This window comes from Saccopteryx leptura, chromosome 3 (genome assembly GCF_036850995.1).
Source record: "Saccopteryx leptura isolate mSacLep1 chromosome 3, mSacLep1_pri_phased_curated, whole genome shotgun sequence".
Classification (NCBI taxonomy): Eukaryota; Metazoa; Chordata; class Mammalia; order Chiroptera; family Emballonuridae; genus Saccopteryx; species Saccopteryx leptura.
In genome coordinates this window covers 96,122,597-96,138,742 of record NC_089505.1, presented here as the reverse complement: position 1 = coordinate 96,138,742, position 16,146 = coordinate 96,122,597, and the positions used below count along the sequence as shown (strand labels likewise).

Genomic DNA, 16,146 nt, shown 5'->3' with positions numbered 1-16,146 from the left:
CTGGGCGCGGGCGGGCGGCTCCCCGGCTCCCCCCGCCCCGCGCCGCCCCCCGGTTTTCTTCTCGGGATAATGGGGACTCTTTGTGGCCTAATCAGCCTCCTGAGGGGCCGGGAGGCCGGGAGCGCTTCCCCCGCGGCCGTCGGTGAAAATGAAAGCGGGATTAGACCGGGGCCTCGGCCCACAGCATAGTAAAGCGCCACCAGGCATTCGCCCCTTCAAAGCCCCTTTCGGGGGTTTGGTTACTTTATTTCTAAAGTTGTTTGTATTTCTAAAGTGGCCATTGATGCGCGAGCGGGGACTCTGCCGAGAGGGCGGCGGGGAGGGGGGCGACCAGGGGGAGGAGGAGAAACTCGCTGGGAGCCTCCCTCCCCACGCCTTGGACCCGCTGACTAGTTTCCAAAGCACTTTCCCGGCCCTTATTTCCTCCTGCCCTGGGAAGGGAGGAGGGGCCCTTACCTGGTAATCGGATAGGGAAACTGAGGCTCCCGCACCGGAAATAACAAGGTTCTACACCAGAGGATGGGCTCCCGGGATTCAAACCTACTAAGTATCCGGGACGGGGGAAAGGTTTTTTTTTTAGTGGCATTTACAGCGATAATCACCAGCTGCGTGTAGCTGAGCACACCAGCTAAACCTCTTGGGTGTCACCTGTACAGACCATGGAGGGGACAGTCCTAACCCAATATCATATGACCTCCCGAGGGAGAGAAATTTAGCTCTATTTAAGAAAGTCCCAGAACCCCTTTTCTTAGGAACTCTCAGCACTTCCAATAAATCCCAGAAACACCAGTACAGTATTTCAGAATCTTCTGCATCGCCTAAGATAGGAGGGTACGCACAGAGATTTTGAATTTTAGTATTTGCAGGCAATTGGGGTGGGGGAATGGGAGAAGGGTTATAGGCTGGCGCGGGGCAAACAGCAGAGGAAAAGGACTTCTCCTAGCTGTTCCCTCTTCCCACACACATACATTGGAGTTAGTTTTCCTTCCTTCCTTCCTTCCTTCCTTCCTTCCTTCCTTCCTTCCTTCCTTCCTTCCTTCCTTCCTTCCTTCCTTCCTTCTTCCCTCTTTCCTACCTCTCCCTCTCTCCATTCATTGATGAGAGGAAAGGAGAAGGGGAGACATCACTTCTTGTTCCACTTATATATGCATTCATTGGCTAACTTGTTATGTGCCCTGGCAAAGATCAAACCCACAACCTTGGCATATCTGGAAGATGCTTAATCAACCGAGTTACCGGGCCAGGGCTTGGACTTTGTTTTTATTATGGGACTTTGACCCTCAAAAGGGTGAACCCAAGCTCGAGAAGTGCAGGGGAGGAGGAAAACCGCAAGGATGGAGAGATCGGGAGGCTGGTCTTAGCGCAAAGTCCAGGGAAAGCCTCCTTCGACCTGACCGGCAGCATCTGTCCTGTCGTGGTTACAAGAGAACACTGGAGATGAGGCACTCCTGCAAGCTTCCCCTGGGAACCAGAGACGTTCGCAGAAGGATCCTTTGGGTTATCCTGACCCCCAAACACCGAGTTGTCTGTCACTCTGGAGACAAACTAGAGCTTGAACCTGGGCTGTCTATCCAGCCCGGATAAACCTGGTACAGACTTCTAGGACAAGTTTCCAGACAATCAGGGTTTGATCCCGGACCCACAATCTCCACGCAAACGTACCACACAGCGCCCACTCATAAACCCTACAAAACTTCCCCTGGATGTTGCCTTCTCTACACCTTTTCCAGTCACCTAGAGACTCTAGTTTGAATTTGAATCCAAAGCCATGGTGGTCCTCACTACCTGTCACCCACGCTGAGGTTTGGGACCATGGGGAGGGCCCCACTGAGAGGCAGCCACCCACTTGCCTGGGGCTCCAATGCATCTGGGTCCCACTGAAAGGACCCCAGCAAAATTCAGGGTGGAGTTTTCCAAGCTCTGACTTGCGAAGTCCCACCTCTTTTTCTGTCTGGTCTGGGGCCTCTTTGATCTTAGGTCCTTTTTTCCACTTCAGACAAAGAGCGCAGTCAAGGCGAGAGGCTCAGGAGACCGGTGGCCCACCGCTCCTGCTCCTCCCTCCGCTCAAACCCGCAGTGCTTCTGGGTCCAGGCTGACGCCTGCAACTTGCGAGGCCAGAATGGTGGCTACCTGACAGATTCAGCCTCCTCCCCAAACACATCCTGATGTGTGTTCACACAGAGACCCCCCCACACACACACACACAACGTCCACAAACACAGAGGTAGCCTGGCAAGGAGGCAGGCGCACTGAGATACCCAAATAGACATCACACAAATACTAGTGGTGGGGCATGTCTGTTGTGGACTTGTTTATCTTCTGAGTCAACTGCCTGGCTCAGAACTCCATGAAAGCAGGAGCCTTCTTGGCTCAGGTATTCCTGGGCGCCTAACTCAATGCCTGATACATAGTAGGTGCTCAAAAAATTTTTACTAATGAATCAAAAAATTCACCACCCCCCCCATTGGGAAATTTCTTTTTCTCTTTTTCTTTCTTGGGACAGAGAAAAGGGGAGTTCAGTATTTGTGCTTATCTTTGCATAGAACAACCTCGGAAAAGACCCTTCCAAAAGAGGGGGGAATGGGCTGCACTCTCTTTTGGAAAGGGGAGGAAGCAGCAAGGGCCAGGCTGAGGGAAGGCTGTCAGCTTCATACCACACTCACCTCCTAATCCATTGCCTCACCCAGGGTTTCTGCTTCTGGAATCAGAAACTCCCTCAAGAATACTACAATCATCAAGAATCACGCATATGTGGAGTTCTTAATGGGGTGTGGCCCCCTAGAAACCCCCAGACCCTTTTATACGGATCTGAAGAGTTCTGCCTGTATAAACATACGTGAATGATGTTTCTTAGGTTTTATCTGATTCTCACAAGGGATCAGGATCACCCCTCTTCCCAAAGGATAAGAATCTTTGTCTTCGTTCAATTCTCTGGTTTTTTATGGGAGGAAACTGAGACCCAGAGAGGTTGAGTGTGTCCCAGATTACACTGCTAGTGGGTTGGGGGCAGGATGAACACTGGAACTCTTTCTTCCTGGGCTCACCACAATGCACTTTGCCCTTCCTGGACCCCTCCCTGCCTGGCACAGCTGGGTTCAAATGGAGATTGAGAGACCAAGGAAGCCGGGACGGAACTCTCAATCGCCTGGAACTGGTGGGTGTGAACTGGACCCAGAGCAGCAGGAAGCCTTCAGCTCATTGTAATCTTACCCGTACTCACCCTCCGTGGGTCTGCAGTGTCCGAAGCTGGGGAGTGGGCATGGTGGCTTGTGCGCCATCCTTCCCAAAGTTGACAACTTAGAAGGGGCGGTTGCAAAAAAACAGAAGACAGAGAGCCTCACTCTCCCGGCAGTGAAACCAGGACTGGCCTGTTTATTTACAACGCTCTAAATAAAGGTTCCCGCCTTCCTCGCTCGAGTCCCGACAGAACCTAGCGCGTAGGCCGGCCCCTTCCCAGCGCCTCGGGTCGGAGCGTGGAGCCCCGGCCCCCGCCAGGGGGTCGGCCTCCTCCCGCCCCGCTAGCCCGACTCGCTCGCCTCTAATTAGGCGGCGGGATCGCAGCAAGCCGCCGGGCCGCGCTGTAATATGATGAACTGCCTTTGTGCCCGTGTCACCGAAAGCGCTTTCTGATAAGGGGAAGCCGCGGAGGATCAAAAAGAGGACAGCGGTTCGCCCGCCTCCCGCCGCTGTCCGGCTTTGCGCGCTCGCCCTATCCGCCCGCGCTCTCCCGCGGGCCGTCTCCGGGTCCCATGGCCTCTCCTGATCTGCCCGTCTTAGGGCCAGCCTTTAGGTGGCTCTACTTGTATCTTTCTTCCTGCTGCCCCCAGCCTCTCTGGCCCCTCTGCATTTCTCGGTCCGCAAACGCTCTACTCAGGTTCTCTTCTATCGCGCTTGGTCTTTTTCGCTCTGAATTTGCGCGCGGTCTCTCTCTCTCTCTCTCTCTCTCCTGATGCTCTTCTTCTTTCTGATTCTCTTTCATCCCACCTCTGTGGCTCTGTGTCCCCCCACCCGCGGCCCTGGCCTCTGCCCACACCTCTCTTGGTCTTGGCCGGGTTCAGGCCCAGCGCATCCTCGTGGCCCTAGCAACCAAGACTTGGAAAGGTCCATTAGAATCTAATGTCTCCGGCATCGAACCAATCCATCCATCCTCAGCAGGCTTGCAGAGCTCCGCGGCTTTCTGCAACCCACCCTCACTCCACTGCCCAGCCGGCCGCCAGGTGAGCGCCAAAGGCGCCCTGAAGTACCCTCGAGGGGTTTCTTCAGAACATGAATTGAGGAGCAGACAACTTCCCCTCAAATCTCCCGAGGCTGCCGCGGCCCCAGACGCTTTTCCTCTTTTTTGGCTGAAGTTTCAAGTGCAGTGGACCCCCCCCCTTCCTTGACATTCCCGTCCTTACACCCCTTTCTTTGGCTCTCACTTCCCCTTTGCCCTCGACCCCATCTCTTCCTCTTCCAGGCTCCTCCCCTTGCATGCCCCCCCCCCCCCCGCGCTTTCTCTGGACTCTTTCCTCGACTCCCCCCCCCCCCACTTTGTTTGAAGTTTTGGAGAGATCTATCTACTAATGGCGAAGTTTCCCCCTTAGGTCACCGTTCTGCCTTGATTCGATTTGGGAAGGCGAGTTCCCTCCCTCCCCCTGCCCGACCCCAGCCAGGGCCAATCGCTCCAAAGCAGGTCAGAAAGCATTGACCCCATTTCCACCTTTTCCTCTTTTCAGTCCGAGTTGGGGGAAGGGAAGGCTTAGGACAGCAAAAACTGAGGGGGGCATCCTAACCTTCCAATCCCCTCTCATCCCCATCCCCAACTGGGTTTTCTAATTACCTCATTAGTCTAGAGTGGGTGAGGGAAAAGAGGTATTTTTTTCCCCTGGAATTCATGGAATGTGTCCCCCTCTTTGTCTTGGCCTTCAAGGCCCCAAAGCCCCTGGAGGACCTCCCCTTTTGGGGTTTCTATTCTGTGCTTTTAACAGCAGGAAGTCTTCCCCTCGCCGGGCACTGTCTCTTCTGGGGTGTGAGTTCTGTCTGGCTTTTAGAGCTCTAGCTTCCAGGGCCAGAACCAGGGCTCCTGGACACTTCATGTTTATATCCTTAGGTTCCCTTCAGGAAGGAAGCCTCATCATGTAGGAACTCCAAAGAGACAACCAACCTAGAAGGAAATCCCATTTGTATACTAGCCCTCTCTCCTTATATAAAATGATATATGTTTTAATATCATGGTTATGTATCATGTAATATATAACTATCATTTTCAGAAATTCTTTTTATTTTTTAAATAAAAAGTCCCAAGTAATCACCTTACTGCTTTAAGGCGACTGTTATATGTGCTTTTAAATCCTTCCATGTAAACTCCACTGAAAAATTTGGAAAGCTGTGAAAGGGGAGGGGGCGGGGGGGGGGGGTTGGGGGAGGTTAATCCGGGTTTAACGCAGCGATGCCGTTTTAGGACCAGGGTTAGCCTGATTGCGTTATCTCTTCCCAACATTTGAGACGCCCATATTTCACCCAGCCAAATAGCTCGGAGAGCAGTGCAGATGGCTGCCGTGGTCGCGCCTCAGGAAAATGTGTTATTAATATCTAAATAACTTCCCAATACTGTCTGGTAAATCTCCCCCCTCCACCATTCCGAGTGATGAATTCGTTTGAAGTCTACCCCCAGCCTCATCTTTTCCGTCTCTCTCTCTCTCTTCTTCTTAACCAGGCTTATTTCAAACTGGTAAATATCTAATGCCTTTAACGGCTGTGCTGTGCACGGGTGTCTTTTAGGTACAAACGTCTGAAAACAGCCGGTGTGTGGTGGTGCGTGCCCCGAGGAGCTGAACTTAAAACTCGCAAGCCCTGGCAGCGGAGGACCCCACCCCGTTTAGAAACGCAACCGGGAGAATGGAGCTGCGCGGGGACCTCAGTGTGGGAGACGAGCCCTTCCCTCGTGCGCCCCTGGGACCCTCTCCGGTTCCGGCGGAGTCCCGGAGGCGGCACCCCCCCACCACGCCGCTCCGCCGCGGCTCCGGGCCCCCAGCGCCCCGACGTCTTCCCTCGTCTCTGGGGGCAGATAATTACCCTCCGCTCGCCTGTTCTCCCTTGTTTAAAGTTTGTTTTCTAAATGTCTATTAGATTATAGTCGTTCATTCCCCTCCAACCTTATCTCTTTCTGTCTCTTCTCTCCTGGCCCGTCACACTCGATTTAGGCACGAGTTTATCTGGCAAACAGTTAGCCGACTTTTGTTTATTTGCCGCGGGTTCCGGGGCTGCAAGCCGGCGAGCGCCAGTGTTTGCCTTTGTAATAGTTATCTCATTGTTGTTCTTCCTTAGTCTCGGCTCCCTCCTCCCCTCTCTCCTCTTCGGGCCGGGGGATGGAGGGGAGAAAAGGGGAAGTCTGGTCTGCCCCGCGTGGCCTCGCCAGGGGCTCCGTCCCCCGGATATTCTCCCCCAGCGCCCCCCCACCCCGCCTGGGCTCCCCCCACCCTCCCACCTGGGCTCCCCGCCCCCACCCAGGCCCCCCCCCCCAGCACTGGAGCCCGGCGCCCCCGCCCCCGCCCTCTCCCCCTCGGGTCTCTCTGACTACCCACCACCCAGCGCTGCCTGAAGCCAGGGAATTGCCTGACACCCTCCCATCTTCCTCCGAGCCCCCATTATGCGAAGCTGATCCCACTCTGAACAGCTTCAAATCCCGCCTGGACTCTGTTTGATTAGATTGCCAACCCGGGGTAATCCTTTGATTTGGTGGAGTGTCAATTACCTTTCTCTAAACACACATTTACAGAGGAGGGAACTTGTTGGTTTAAATCAATGCAGATTGTTTCTTGATAAATGGACTATCTTTGTCTCCTCCCTTGCTCCCTCTCCCAAGGCCCCTCTCCCTCTGCGCCCCCTCCCCCTTTCCCTTCCCCGTTCACTCCTACCCAGGAAACAATGCCCCTTCCAGGTGTGAAGCCGGAAAAAAAAAAAAAACAACGGTGTGGGCTGAGGGGAGCCGTGCCCCCCTTCCCCTATTCATTCGCTCCCCCGGAGCCTAATTAAATTTGGCAGGTCCTTGTACACACAATCAAAACAGCTTCCTCCTGTGTAGCAAACGACCAAAAACCGCATTAGCAGCGACCGCCGCTGCCAAATTAAATTGTTCCCCACCTCCTTTTACAAGTGTCTAAAACCGACACTGGGGGCTTTCTCCCTCCTTTCCATCCTTCTCCATCATTTCCCACCCCACACCTGTAAGTGTGCCGCTTTAAAGATAAATTAAGAAAAAAATGCAAAGAAACAAAAATCTGACTCTCTCACACACACTCCTCGGCCCCCACTTCAGAGAGGCTTTCCTACCCGGAAGTCAGCAAATTCTCCCAGGGACTTTGGCACCAGTATCAACAACACCCCTCCCCCTCAGGAGAATGCACACTCTCCTTTGTTAATCTTGTTACTTTTCCCCCTTATTTCGTATTAATTGTGACCCTGCTGGGCTTTCTGCCCTGGAGAACAATGTGGAGCCCCATGTCTGATCTGGTCAGTTCCAGCCTAAGTTTGTACATTGTCAGACGCTTGAGGCTTTGGTGTTCTTGTTGTTTATTGCTGTTGTTATTGTTTCTTATCATTATTATTGCTTATTTCTTCACACACATTCCATCAGCTCCCATAAAAGAATGGCTTGATTCTGTGCAAACCCCTATCAAATTTCCTACAAGAGTCTTCCTGGGCTCAGGTTAGGAAAATCTTGTTCTTTTCCATTCCTCCTCAAACCTTTTCCCAGTTGGGTCCCTGGCCTGCCTGTCTGTCCCCTGATTCTCAGAGAAGGGGTGAGGAGGAGAGAGTTCAAGTGGATGAGGGCAGGGAACTGTCCACTTCCCTCTCCGGCTGAACAGAGCATGGCTGGAGCCCCTATCCGCAGTGGTTTGCAAATTCTCACAACCAACAATCCTAATAACTCAGTCTTAACAAGGATAAGAGCAAAAAAAAAAAAAAAAAAAAAAAAAAAAAAAAAAAATGGACAGCCTCATGAATATCAGCCCAAGGGGAGCAGGAGTGAGCTGTTCAGAGATGAAAGTGCACAGAAATAAAAGCTCAATTTAATCTGCTTTAAAACCCTTCAACTTAACGTTTGTGCTTCAAACTCTGAGAGTGAGGACTGATTGCGGATAAATAGTTTCTTACCATGCCTGGAAGCTATTACACCCCTCTCCAACACAGTTTCCTATTCAGCAGTCCCAGTTTTCATTACCAGCTCTAATAAGTCTTAACATTATTAAATGCCAAGCGGACGATAGGAAAAAACGGACTCAGGGAGGGATCTCTCTTTAGCGCTTAAAGAGGAGAGCTCTTAAACCCCTTCTTCGGAGGCTCCCCGCCACGAGTGGGGCAACCCCCGGAGAAAGCGTTTGTCAAAAGCAAGGAGCCAAAACAAAGTTTGAGGATGTGCACCCCTCCCCTTGCTCTGCCCATGGGGGCTTCTCTGCCTCTCCCCACCTGGTCAACTTGGGTGAAGGTTGGGAGATCTTTTTCACCTTTAACTTGGCCATGACACCGATGTCTGGGGCCTAGGAGAGAGAGAAGTTCTAGCTGGGCAGTTCACCGGGGTGCCCATGGACTGGCCCAGGTACCCCATCGGGAGCGGCTATGATTTGTCCACAGATAGGCAGACAATCCCGGCGCACACTGTCTATTCACACCCATCTACAACGACACTGCACACCCACTCAGAATCCCACTTGCTCAGAATACAACCCACGTACTTTCTGTCACACCGAAAGACCCAAGTGTCTACATGGCCATCTAACTCACAGTCACAATGCCCAGAACGCCCACTGTCACTCAAAAACTGCAGGACTTTCCAGACAGAAGGCCTGTAGCTTTCATTTCATTTTTCAAGTCCGCAGACTCAGTGCTTGTGCGCGCAGCCTCCCCCAGTGGAACCGCCAGGCTCCTCCGTCAACCCTGGAGACGTGCAGCTTCCTGGTTCTGCTGCAGGAAAAACCTCTATCTAGCGAAGTCGCCCGTTAGCTGGTTTTGTAAGGCCAGACCTGCACCTGAAGCCCCTGAACTCCTTTCAGTCAAAGTGTTTCCCCAAAATCACAAAATCTGTCCAGCCTCCTCCTTTCCTTTTTCTTTTCTCAAAAGAAATTAATCTATTGTGTTTCCTTACAGACTGAATTGGGCATATCCCTGCCATCCAGACAAATACACACACACCCTTAAAGTCTCTCCAAATAAAATCAAATCTGCTTGTACTTTTCCGGGGTACTGCCCAGAAGTGGTATCGGCCGTGCCCTATTAGGTTGCAAAAGATTATTCAAGTTTTATGTCTCCTACCCCACAAAGAAGTCCAAGTACCTTTCCAATACAGACTAAAATAAGGAGTGCGTCCCCCCACCCCCCACGCCACCATTAGGGGTGCCAGGGCTCTGGGTGGCCTCAGGCAAGCCTTGGGCTGCCTAGCAGCACAGGGCCCTTCCTGCTTCAGACCTGGGCCCCTCTGCTGGTCGGGCACAGCGGGGTGCCAGGCACAGCTCACTCCCTTTCTTCCCACCCCCTTTTGTCCCTGGTGGGACAAGGCTCCACTTGGGGCCCTGAATGTCAATAGCCCGCCCTGTCCCCAGCTCCAAGCTGCTCTCACAAGGGGCTGCCTCCGCCCCCTGGATCTTCCCCCCTTTTACCAGGCCCAGTAGGGACTGGGCCTCCCTGGGACTTGTCTCTGGAAGCAGGCTTTGTCCGTGAAGTTCATCTTCAAGGTTGGGAAAGACAACTGGAAACTGGAGAGAGACCTGGGCTAGGAGTTCATGGGAAGCAAGAAGAGGGGACCCTGAGGGACCGCTGGAAGGAAACTCAAACACGATGTGCTCTGTACAAGTTTCTGCACTTTTCCCAAAGCCACCGTTCGCCAGGTTCCGGTGGCCACTGTCTTTCCCCACTGCCCGCTGTCTCCCGGCCCATGTATTTGGGGACCTGCTTCTTTTCCTGTTAGTCTGTGACTCTGAGTCTTCTATTTTTATATCTCCCACTGTCCTTACTTAAGGCACACTTACCAAGTCTCAAAGACAACGGCGATGGGAGAGGGTATCATGAAGCAAGACTTTCCCTTCTCCTGAACTTCCCGCGTCACTAAATGAAAGCACAGTCCCCCGTCCCGGCCACGCAGGCGTTTGGAAGATAAACGCCTTCCCTAGCTGACCTCCCGGGAAAACCTACCCCAGCTCGCTTAGCGGCCACGCTGGCCGAGGGAACGGGCGGAATGGAGCCCCGATCTCTCTCCTTCACTGGGATCCTCCGAGCCGGGCTCTGGGAATTTAGCATCAACTCCTGGCCCCGCGGGAGGAGAGCACCTTATTGGTTCACCCATCAGCCTCTCCACTCCGCGCTGTCTCGGCTCGGGCACTGGCCGGGCGGGATGGAGAGGCGGCGGCCCACGCGGCCCTCGCTAATTTTTATTGATTGCGGCGGTCAGTCAACTGTCAGGCCGGGTTTCAAGGGACCGTTTAGAGAGCGTATGCGGGTCTGGTTAACAAATTCATTTAGGGAGCCGCGGGCCGGCTCCTCCTTCCTCGCCACCCCCACCCCCCGCCGCCCCCTTTGCCCAAGTTTCCTATAAATAATAAATCGACACAGGGACCTGCAGCCAAAACACCAGCCCCGCAGGACACGCGCCCCGGAATCCTCCGCGAGACTAGGTGCGCGGCCGGCGGCGCACCGTACACCGCCTGCGGCCGAGCTCCCCGGGGACCGAGAGCCTGTCTGCGCCCGGGCTCCGCTCCCAGCCCGGCCCGGCCCCCGGGCGCACCGCGGGGGTGCTCTCCGCAAACCCTGAGAGGCCCCCGGCTGCCCCGGGACGACGAGTTCCCCGCTCAAGTTCTGTCCGCCAGTCTGGGCGACAGAAGCAAACCACTGGCCCGCACACCTGCGCGCGGGGGAACGTGGTCTCTGGCGTCGCGGCCCGGTGAGGGTCCCTACCTTTGTCGCCCAGGATGCCGTCAATGCTGTGTTTGGCTTTCTTCTCGCCGTCGTCCTCTTTCTTGTCTGCTTCATCGTCCTCCTCTTTCTTCCCGAACTTGATTCTGAGCACGCGGCTAATCGAACTCACTAAACCTCAGAAATTCAAAGGCAAAAGAGCGAGTATAAGTTGTTGGGGCAAGGGAGCACGGAGCTGCCTGGGTCCCTGGAAAAAAGTCCTGAAGCCCATTCCCCCTAACTCACTGCAAGGGGATTCACACTCATATTTAAGCATTTACACCTACTCGGAGGCAGGAGTGCAGTAAGTCACCCACCTGGGGCACTTACAGGGCAGCAACCCTGGCAGAAACACCCACCTGTGCATTCCTATACACACCCTGTGCCTTCACTATCACATACTCTAGACGCACTTACATTCCCACTCTTCCCCAGGACCTCCCTGGAGGCAGGACCCCCAGCCCCTCCGCTGCCATCCCAGTCAGGTGTGCCCAGTCCTGCGTGTCTGAGTGCCCCTGCACACACACGCCCGGGCCCCTTTCCCTCTCACAGGCAGCATGGTCCAGGGCCTCCACATTTGAGACCCCCTGGTGTCTGGTAGCAGCAACAGAACAGAAATGTTGACTTGCAGATGGGAGTCCAGGGAGCCCATGGGGATCAAACCTCCTGGGACAAACCAGTCTCTAGGCCATTTTTCTGAGAAAGCACTCAGGGAGCTCCTGTTCTTACTCAACATTATGGATTAACTTTTGGCTCTTGCCTCCCTCCCTTCCTCCCTTCCTCCCTTCCTCCCTCCTTCCCTTCCTTCCCTTTTCCTTCTTCCTTCCTTTCCCCTTCCTTCCTTCCTTCCTTCCCTCCTTCCTTCCTTCTTTCCTTCCTCCCTCTCCTTCTCTCCTTCCATCATTCTTTCGGTTTTGATTTCCTCCTGTGCCCTCCCTCTCTCTCTGCCCTTTTGCTCCCAACTTTTCTCCAAGTTCCCCGCCATCCAGCATCTCTCCCACGTCTAGCCTGCATAGCCGGAGCTCTGGCCAGGCTCAGGTACGCGCTGCTGGCTCAGCTGCCTGCTCACCTGAAGGCACGGTGCTGCGGTCACAGTGCCCGTCCTTCAGCAGCCGGTCCCGGATCTCCCAGCTGAACATGCCCGGGTTTTCCCTCTTGTACTCCTCGATTTTCTTCTCCACGTCTGGAGTCGCCACCTGCTTCAGAGGTGGAAGTGGGAGAGTAGGAGTGGGGAGATGGGGTGGAGGGAAGGAGATACTTTTAATATCAACCTCCCAAGAGCCCCAGGCCAGGCTGGTGGCTCTGGTTACCATGCCTCCCCTCTGAAATGGACTTTTATCCTTTCAAGAAACCGGTTCTGGCTCCCCGGAAGGCAGCGGGATGGGGTGGGGATAGGGTAGAGGTAAGTAAGGAAGTAGAAACCTAATCAGGACCCCCAGGATCCCCCTCCTCACTATTTTAGGCAAGACTAAGGGGAGATTATTCCTGGTCTGGAATGGTGATGGGGGTTGGGAAAGATGTTGCAATGACTCATTGGCCTCAAAGTCTAGGGCAACCTGGACCTCAGTTATTCCCATCCCTGAGAAATTCAAACAATAGAGGGGGGTATATCTGGGGGTGGGGACTCTTCCATTGTATTTTCCATTAGAAGAATGTAGTCACCCAGAACTACTGGATGACAAGGGATAGCAAAAAGGGCCACAGCCAGGATCCCCCAAAACGTGGGAAGGCTTACTGCCAGCTCTGTGCCAAAGACACTCACTCTGGGCTTGCTGCCACCGATGGCCCCAGGCCGGATGGACCCGGTCTCCTGGTAGCGGCAGAGAATCTTGGAGACACATCCGTGGGAGACGCGCAGCTGGCGGGAGATGACGCAGGGCCGAATGCCGTGGTGGGCCATCTCCACTATCTTGTGGCGGATGTGGTTAGGCAGGGGTCGCCCATTGATGAACACCCCACCAAGCTGATTGACCCGGCCTTGGCCAAGCGGGGTGGACACTGGAAAAGGGAGGGGAGAGGATGGAGAGAGGCACAGGGTGAGGATGGGGACGAGACATTGAGTGCACCCCTTGACTCCAGTTTTTCTTGAGCCCCAAGACCCCTCAAAGCTCTGAGTTCCCCACATTGAGAGCTGTAGCCACAGCAATCAGAAAAAAAAAAACTGTCATGAAGCTGAGGAAGGGTCCTGCAGAGACACAGAGAAAGGGGTCACAGCTGACTGCTAGAGTCCTTCCAGGTGCTCTGCGTCCTCAGTCTTGCCACACTAAGGGAATGAGGACACACCTGGGGGATCTGAATGCCTCTGAGAAGGAGGGAGGGAGAGAGACAGGGGCAGAGCCAAGAGTCTGGTGGAGCCTGGAGGCTCTGGGACCAATGGCTCTCTGTCCCCCAAGGGTGCAGCTTGGGCTGCAGGTCTGCCAGCCTCTTAGAGACACTGCTACCAGGTGAGATGTGGCTCATCTGGTCAGTTCCAGGCTCTAAGTGGTCGAGACTGATCCGTTTTGTTAGGGGCTAGAAGGGGCTGGTTGATTACTAGTATTTACAGCCCAGGACCCGGCCACAGGACTGTCCTACCCATAACCAAATAGCAGAGGACCGGTGACATAATGTTGTTGGCTGCTGCCTCTTGGGGCACCTGGTTGTCCCTCCAGAGCCTCCTCTTGCTTCTAACCTCTCTCAAAGTTCTGATTTCGTTTTGGGACAGTTTGGGGACATGCTCCATGGTCGGCAGTCTCCTATATCAAATACCAGCTTGGACTTAGAAATCTAGGAACTGTCTGTGCAGCTCTGAAGAGGGTGGTGCACAGATGGCGCAAGTCCCTGGGTATGGGTGACTTTGGGAACCAAGAAGACAGTCTCTCTTAGTGTGCGCTGGGGAGGAAAACGCCTCGCCTTAATGCAAAATCTACACAGTTTCCTCACAGAAGGTTAGGGGACACCCGGCGCACTAATCCGGCCTCGATCCCCCCAATTTGGGGACTGGGCGGCTGCGGGGATCTGGCAGATTAGACCGATTTCACAGCCGCCGTAGTGGAGGGAGCCGACAGCATAATTGGAAGGGAGGAGGCGAGAAGAGGCTCGGCTGCTGCGCTGTTCCTAACGCCTCTCCCCTTGCTATCTCGGTCCCCCCACCTCTCTTTGTAAAAGTAGGTGTCTGAAGCCACCCTCAGATTTAATCAGAAATCGTGCGTCGCCAAGTCAGAGTCACTCGGTCTCCGTGGCGGGATATGCCATTAGCGCTGGAGAGCTCTCAAGCGCCCAACTTTATATTCAAGAGCCTCTTGAACGACCGGCACTCGGCTCTCCTCAGTATTCTCCGTCATGTTGGGCAAATACTGTTCTAATCCGCCGCGCGTCCTCGGCTGCCTGTTTTACTTGCATTCGCTACAGGAGAGTGCTACGGCAAATCCCCGGGCTGGTGCGCTCTCCCGCCTGCGTGGCTGCTGGCGCGCACTTGATCACGGAGCCACTGTCTTCGCCTCTAATTCAGGGACCCGCGCCGTCTCGCTGCCAGAGGGACCCCCCTCCACTTCCCCAGATAGCCGGTTGCCTGCCTGTCCATCTCCTCCCTGCCTTCTCTCCCCTGCCTCACGCACGGGGGGGATCAGATAATCATCAAGAACTGTAATTAAAAAATAAAAGTCTCACCTATCTCGCGAGCCAGGTCTCTTATGACACCCTGGGCTACCTACCCCCCCGGGAGCTGAATTATCTACCAGTTGACAGGTCGAGGATCTTCCATTAGTTTTAAAACAAAACAAAACAAAAACGCAGGAAGGAATCTCGGCGGCGCGCCCCCAGCCCCTTCTGCAGCCGGGAAGCGGTTCGCCGCCCGTCCCAGGTGCTGGATATTTAGGAAGGACATGTTACAAAATGAACGCTTTCCCCTTGTTGGCACATCGCCGTGCCCCCCTCGCCGTCTTGAGGTTCTCTCCTGGGAGAGCTCCAGAGTTCGATAGCCCGAAAGAAAAGTTTGGACGGTGGGATGTTCGTTACTATTTATCATTTCTAATTGGTTTGTTTCCAGATCCCAAAGCAGTAAGTAGTTTCTGAGTGTTGCTTTGGAAGAAGCGGATAGACTTTCCCGTTTAGACATTAAAAAAAAAAAATCACACATTATTGGTATTTCGAAATAAAAGGGATTGGAAGACCATCCGAGGTGAAAAGAACAATCCAAAACAGGAGTGGAAAGCCCGCAACCGAGGAACGAAGAGAGCCGAGAAAGTACTAGAGGGTGTGTGTGTGTGTGGGGGGTTATCTGAAAATAGTGGAAAGAACTGAAATTCACTAGAACCTGAAAATCACTAGGAGCCCAAACCCACGCGTTCAGCTCTGCGGGTAAAGGCCAGAGCCTGCGCGACCCGTGAAGCTGAGGCCGCGCGCGGGTCAGCGAAACCCACGTAAAACCCGACAAGTGTTGGTCTCAGAAACTTCCTGGGTCTGGCGCCCGGACTTGGACCCAGACAGAAGGAGGCCCTCATGCTGTCGCTGGCGCCGCCACCACCCCCCGGAGACGGCCCCCTCTCGGAGGACCCCGAGTTCCCGGCAGAGGAGAGAGGCAAGGCAAGCCCGGCGCTCTTACCTTCCAGAGGAAACCCGGTGCGGGGGTAGTTCTGCCCCGGCGCGGGCCGCATCATTCTCGGTACTGTGCCGGGAAGGGCCGCCATTCTAGCGCGCGCCGGGGACGAATCCGGAGTCGGCAAAAATCGCTTCCCGTCAGTTCCCTTCACCCCTGCTGCGATCTCTTTCTTTCCTTCTTCTTCTTCTTTTTTTTTTTTTAACCTCTTCCCGCTCCCCTCCCCACACACTGCCTCCCCCCACCCCCCCACCCTCGGCTGCAGTCAACGCGTCCAGAAGCTGGGGAGGGGGCGAAGCAGGGGCGGAGGGGGGTTGGGGGGAGGGAAGGTGGCGACAAGGAAGTTCAAACAAACAAACACACCAACCCCAAGTCCGCCTCTGCCGGCTTCGCTCCGCCAGAAGTTGCGCGGGCGGGTGCGCCGGGCAGACCCGGGGACGCAGCCGGAGTCGGGGCCCCCAGCCTGGGACCGCCGGGCGCCGCGCTCTCGCGCTCCGGGCCAAAGTTTCTGAGCCGGGAGGCTGCGGAGTGGATTCTTTTTCGTATTTATTTATATATTTATTCTCTCGCTCTCCCCCCCCCCCCCCCGCACTCCTCTCCACGCCTTTCTCTGGACCACACTCGCTACTTCTTTACACACAGGCGTC

At 54.6% G+C, this 16,146-nt stretch overlaps 1 protein-coding gene across 2 annotated transcripts in view; it reads right to left on the bottom strand.

The window, feature by feature from the left end:
- PAX7 (paired box 7) overlaps window positions 1-15,617 on the bottom strand; it is a 103,970-nt gene extending 88,353 nt beyond the window's left edge. The window contains exons 1-4 of one of the 2 annotated variants that reach the window (XM_066372032.1): window positions 15,506-15,617; window positions 12,686-12,921; window positions 11,993-12,122; window positions 10,927-11,055 (exon numbers count right to left, since the gene is read on the bottom strand). In XM_066372032.1, coding sequence (XP_066228129.1) covers window positions 10,927-11,055; window positions 11,993-12,122; window positions 12,686-12,921; window positions 15,506-15,590 — 580 coding nt within the window. In that variant the 5' untranslated portion in view covers window positions 15,591-15,617. The remainder of the gene's footprint in view (window positions 1-10,926; window positions 11,056-11,992; window positions 12,123-12,685; window positions 12,922-15,505) is intronic. The other variant, XM_066372033.1, reaches the window with a different exon arrangement.
- Between the last annotated feature and the right edge of the window lie 529 nt (window positions 15,618-16,146).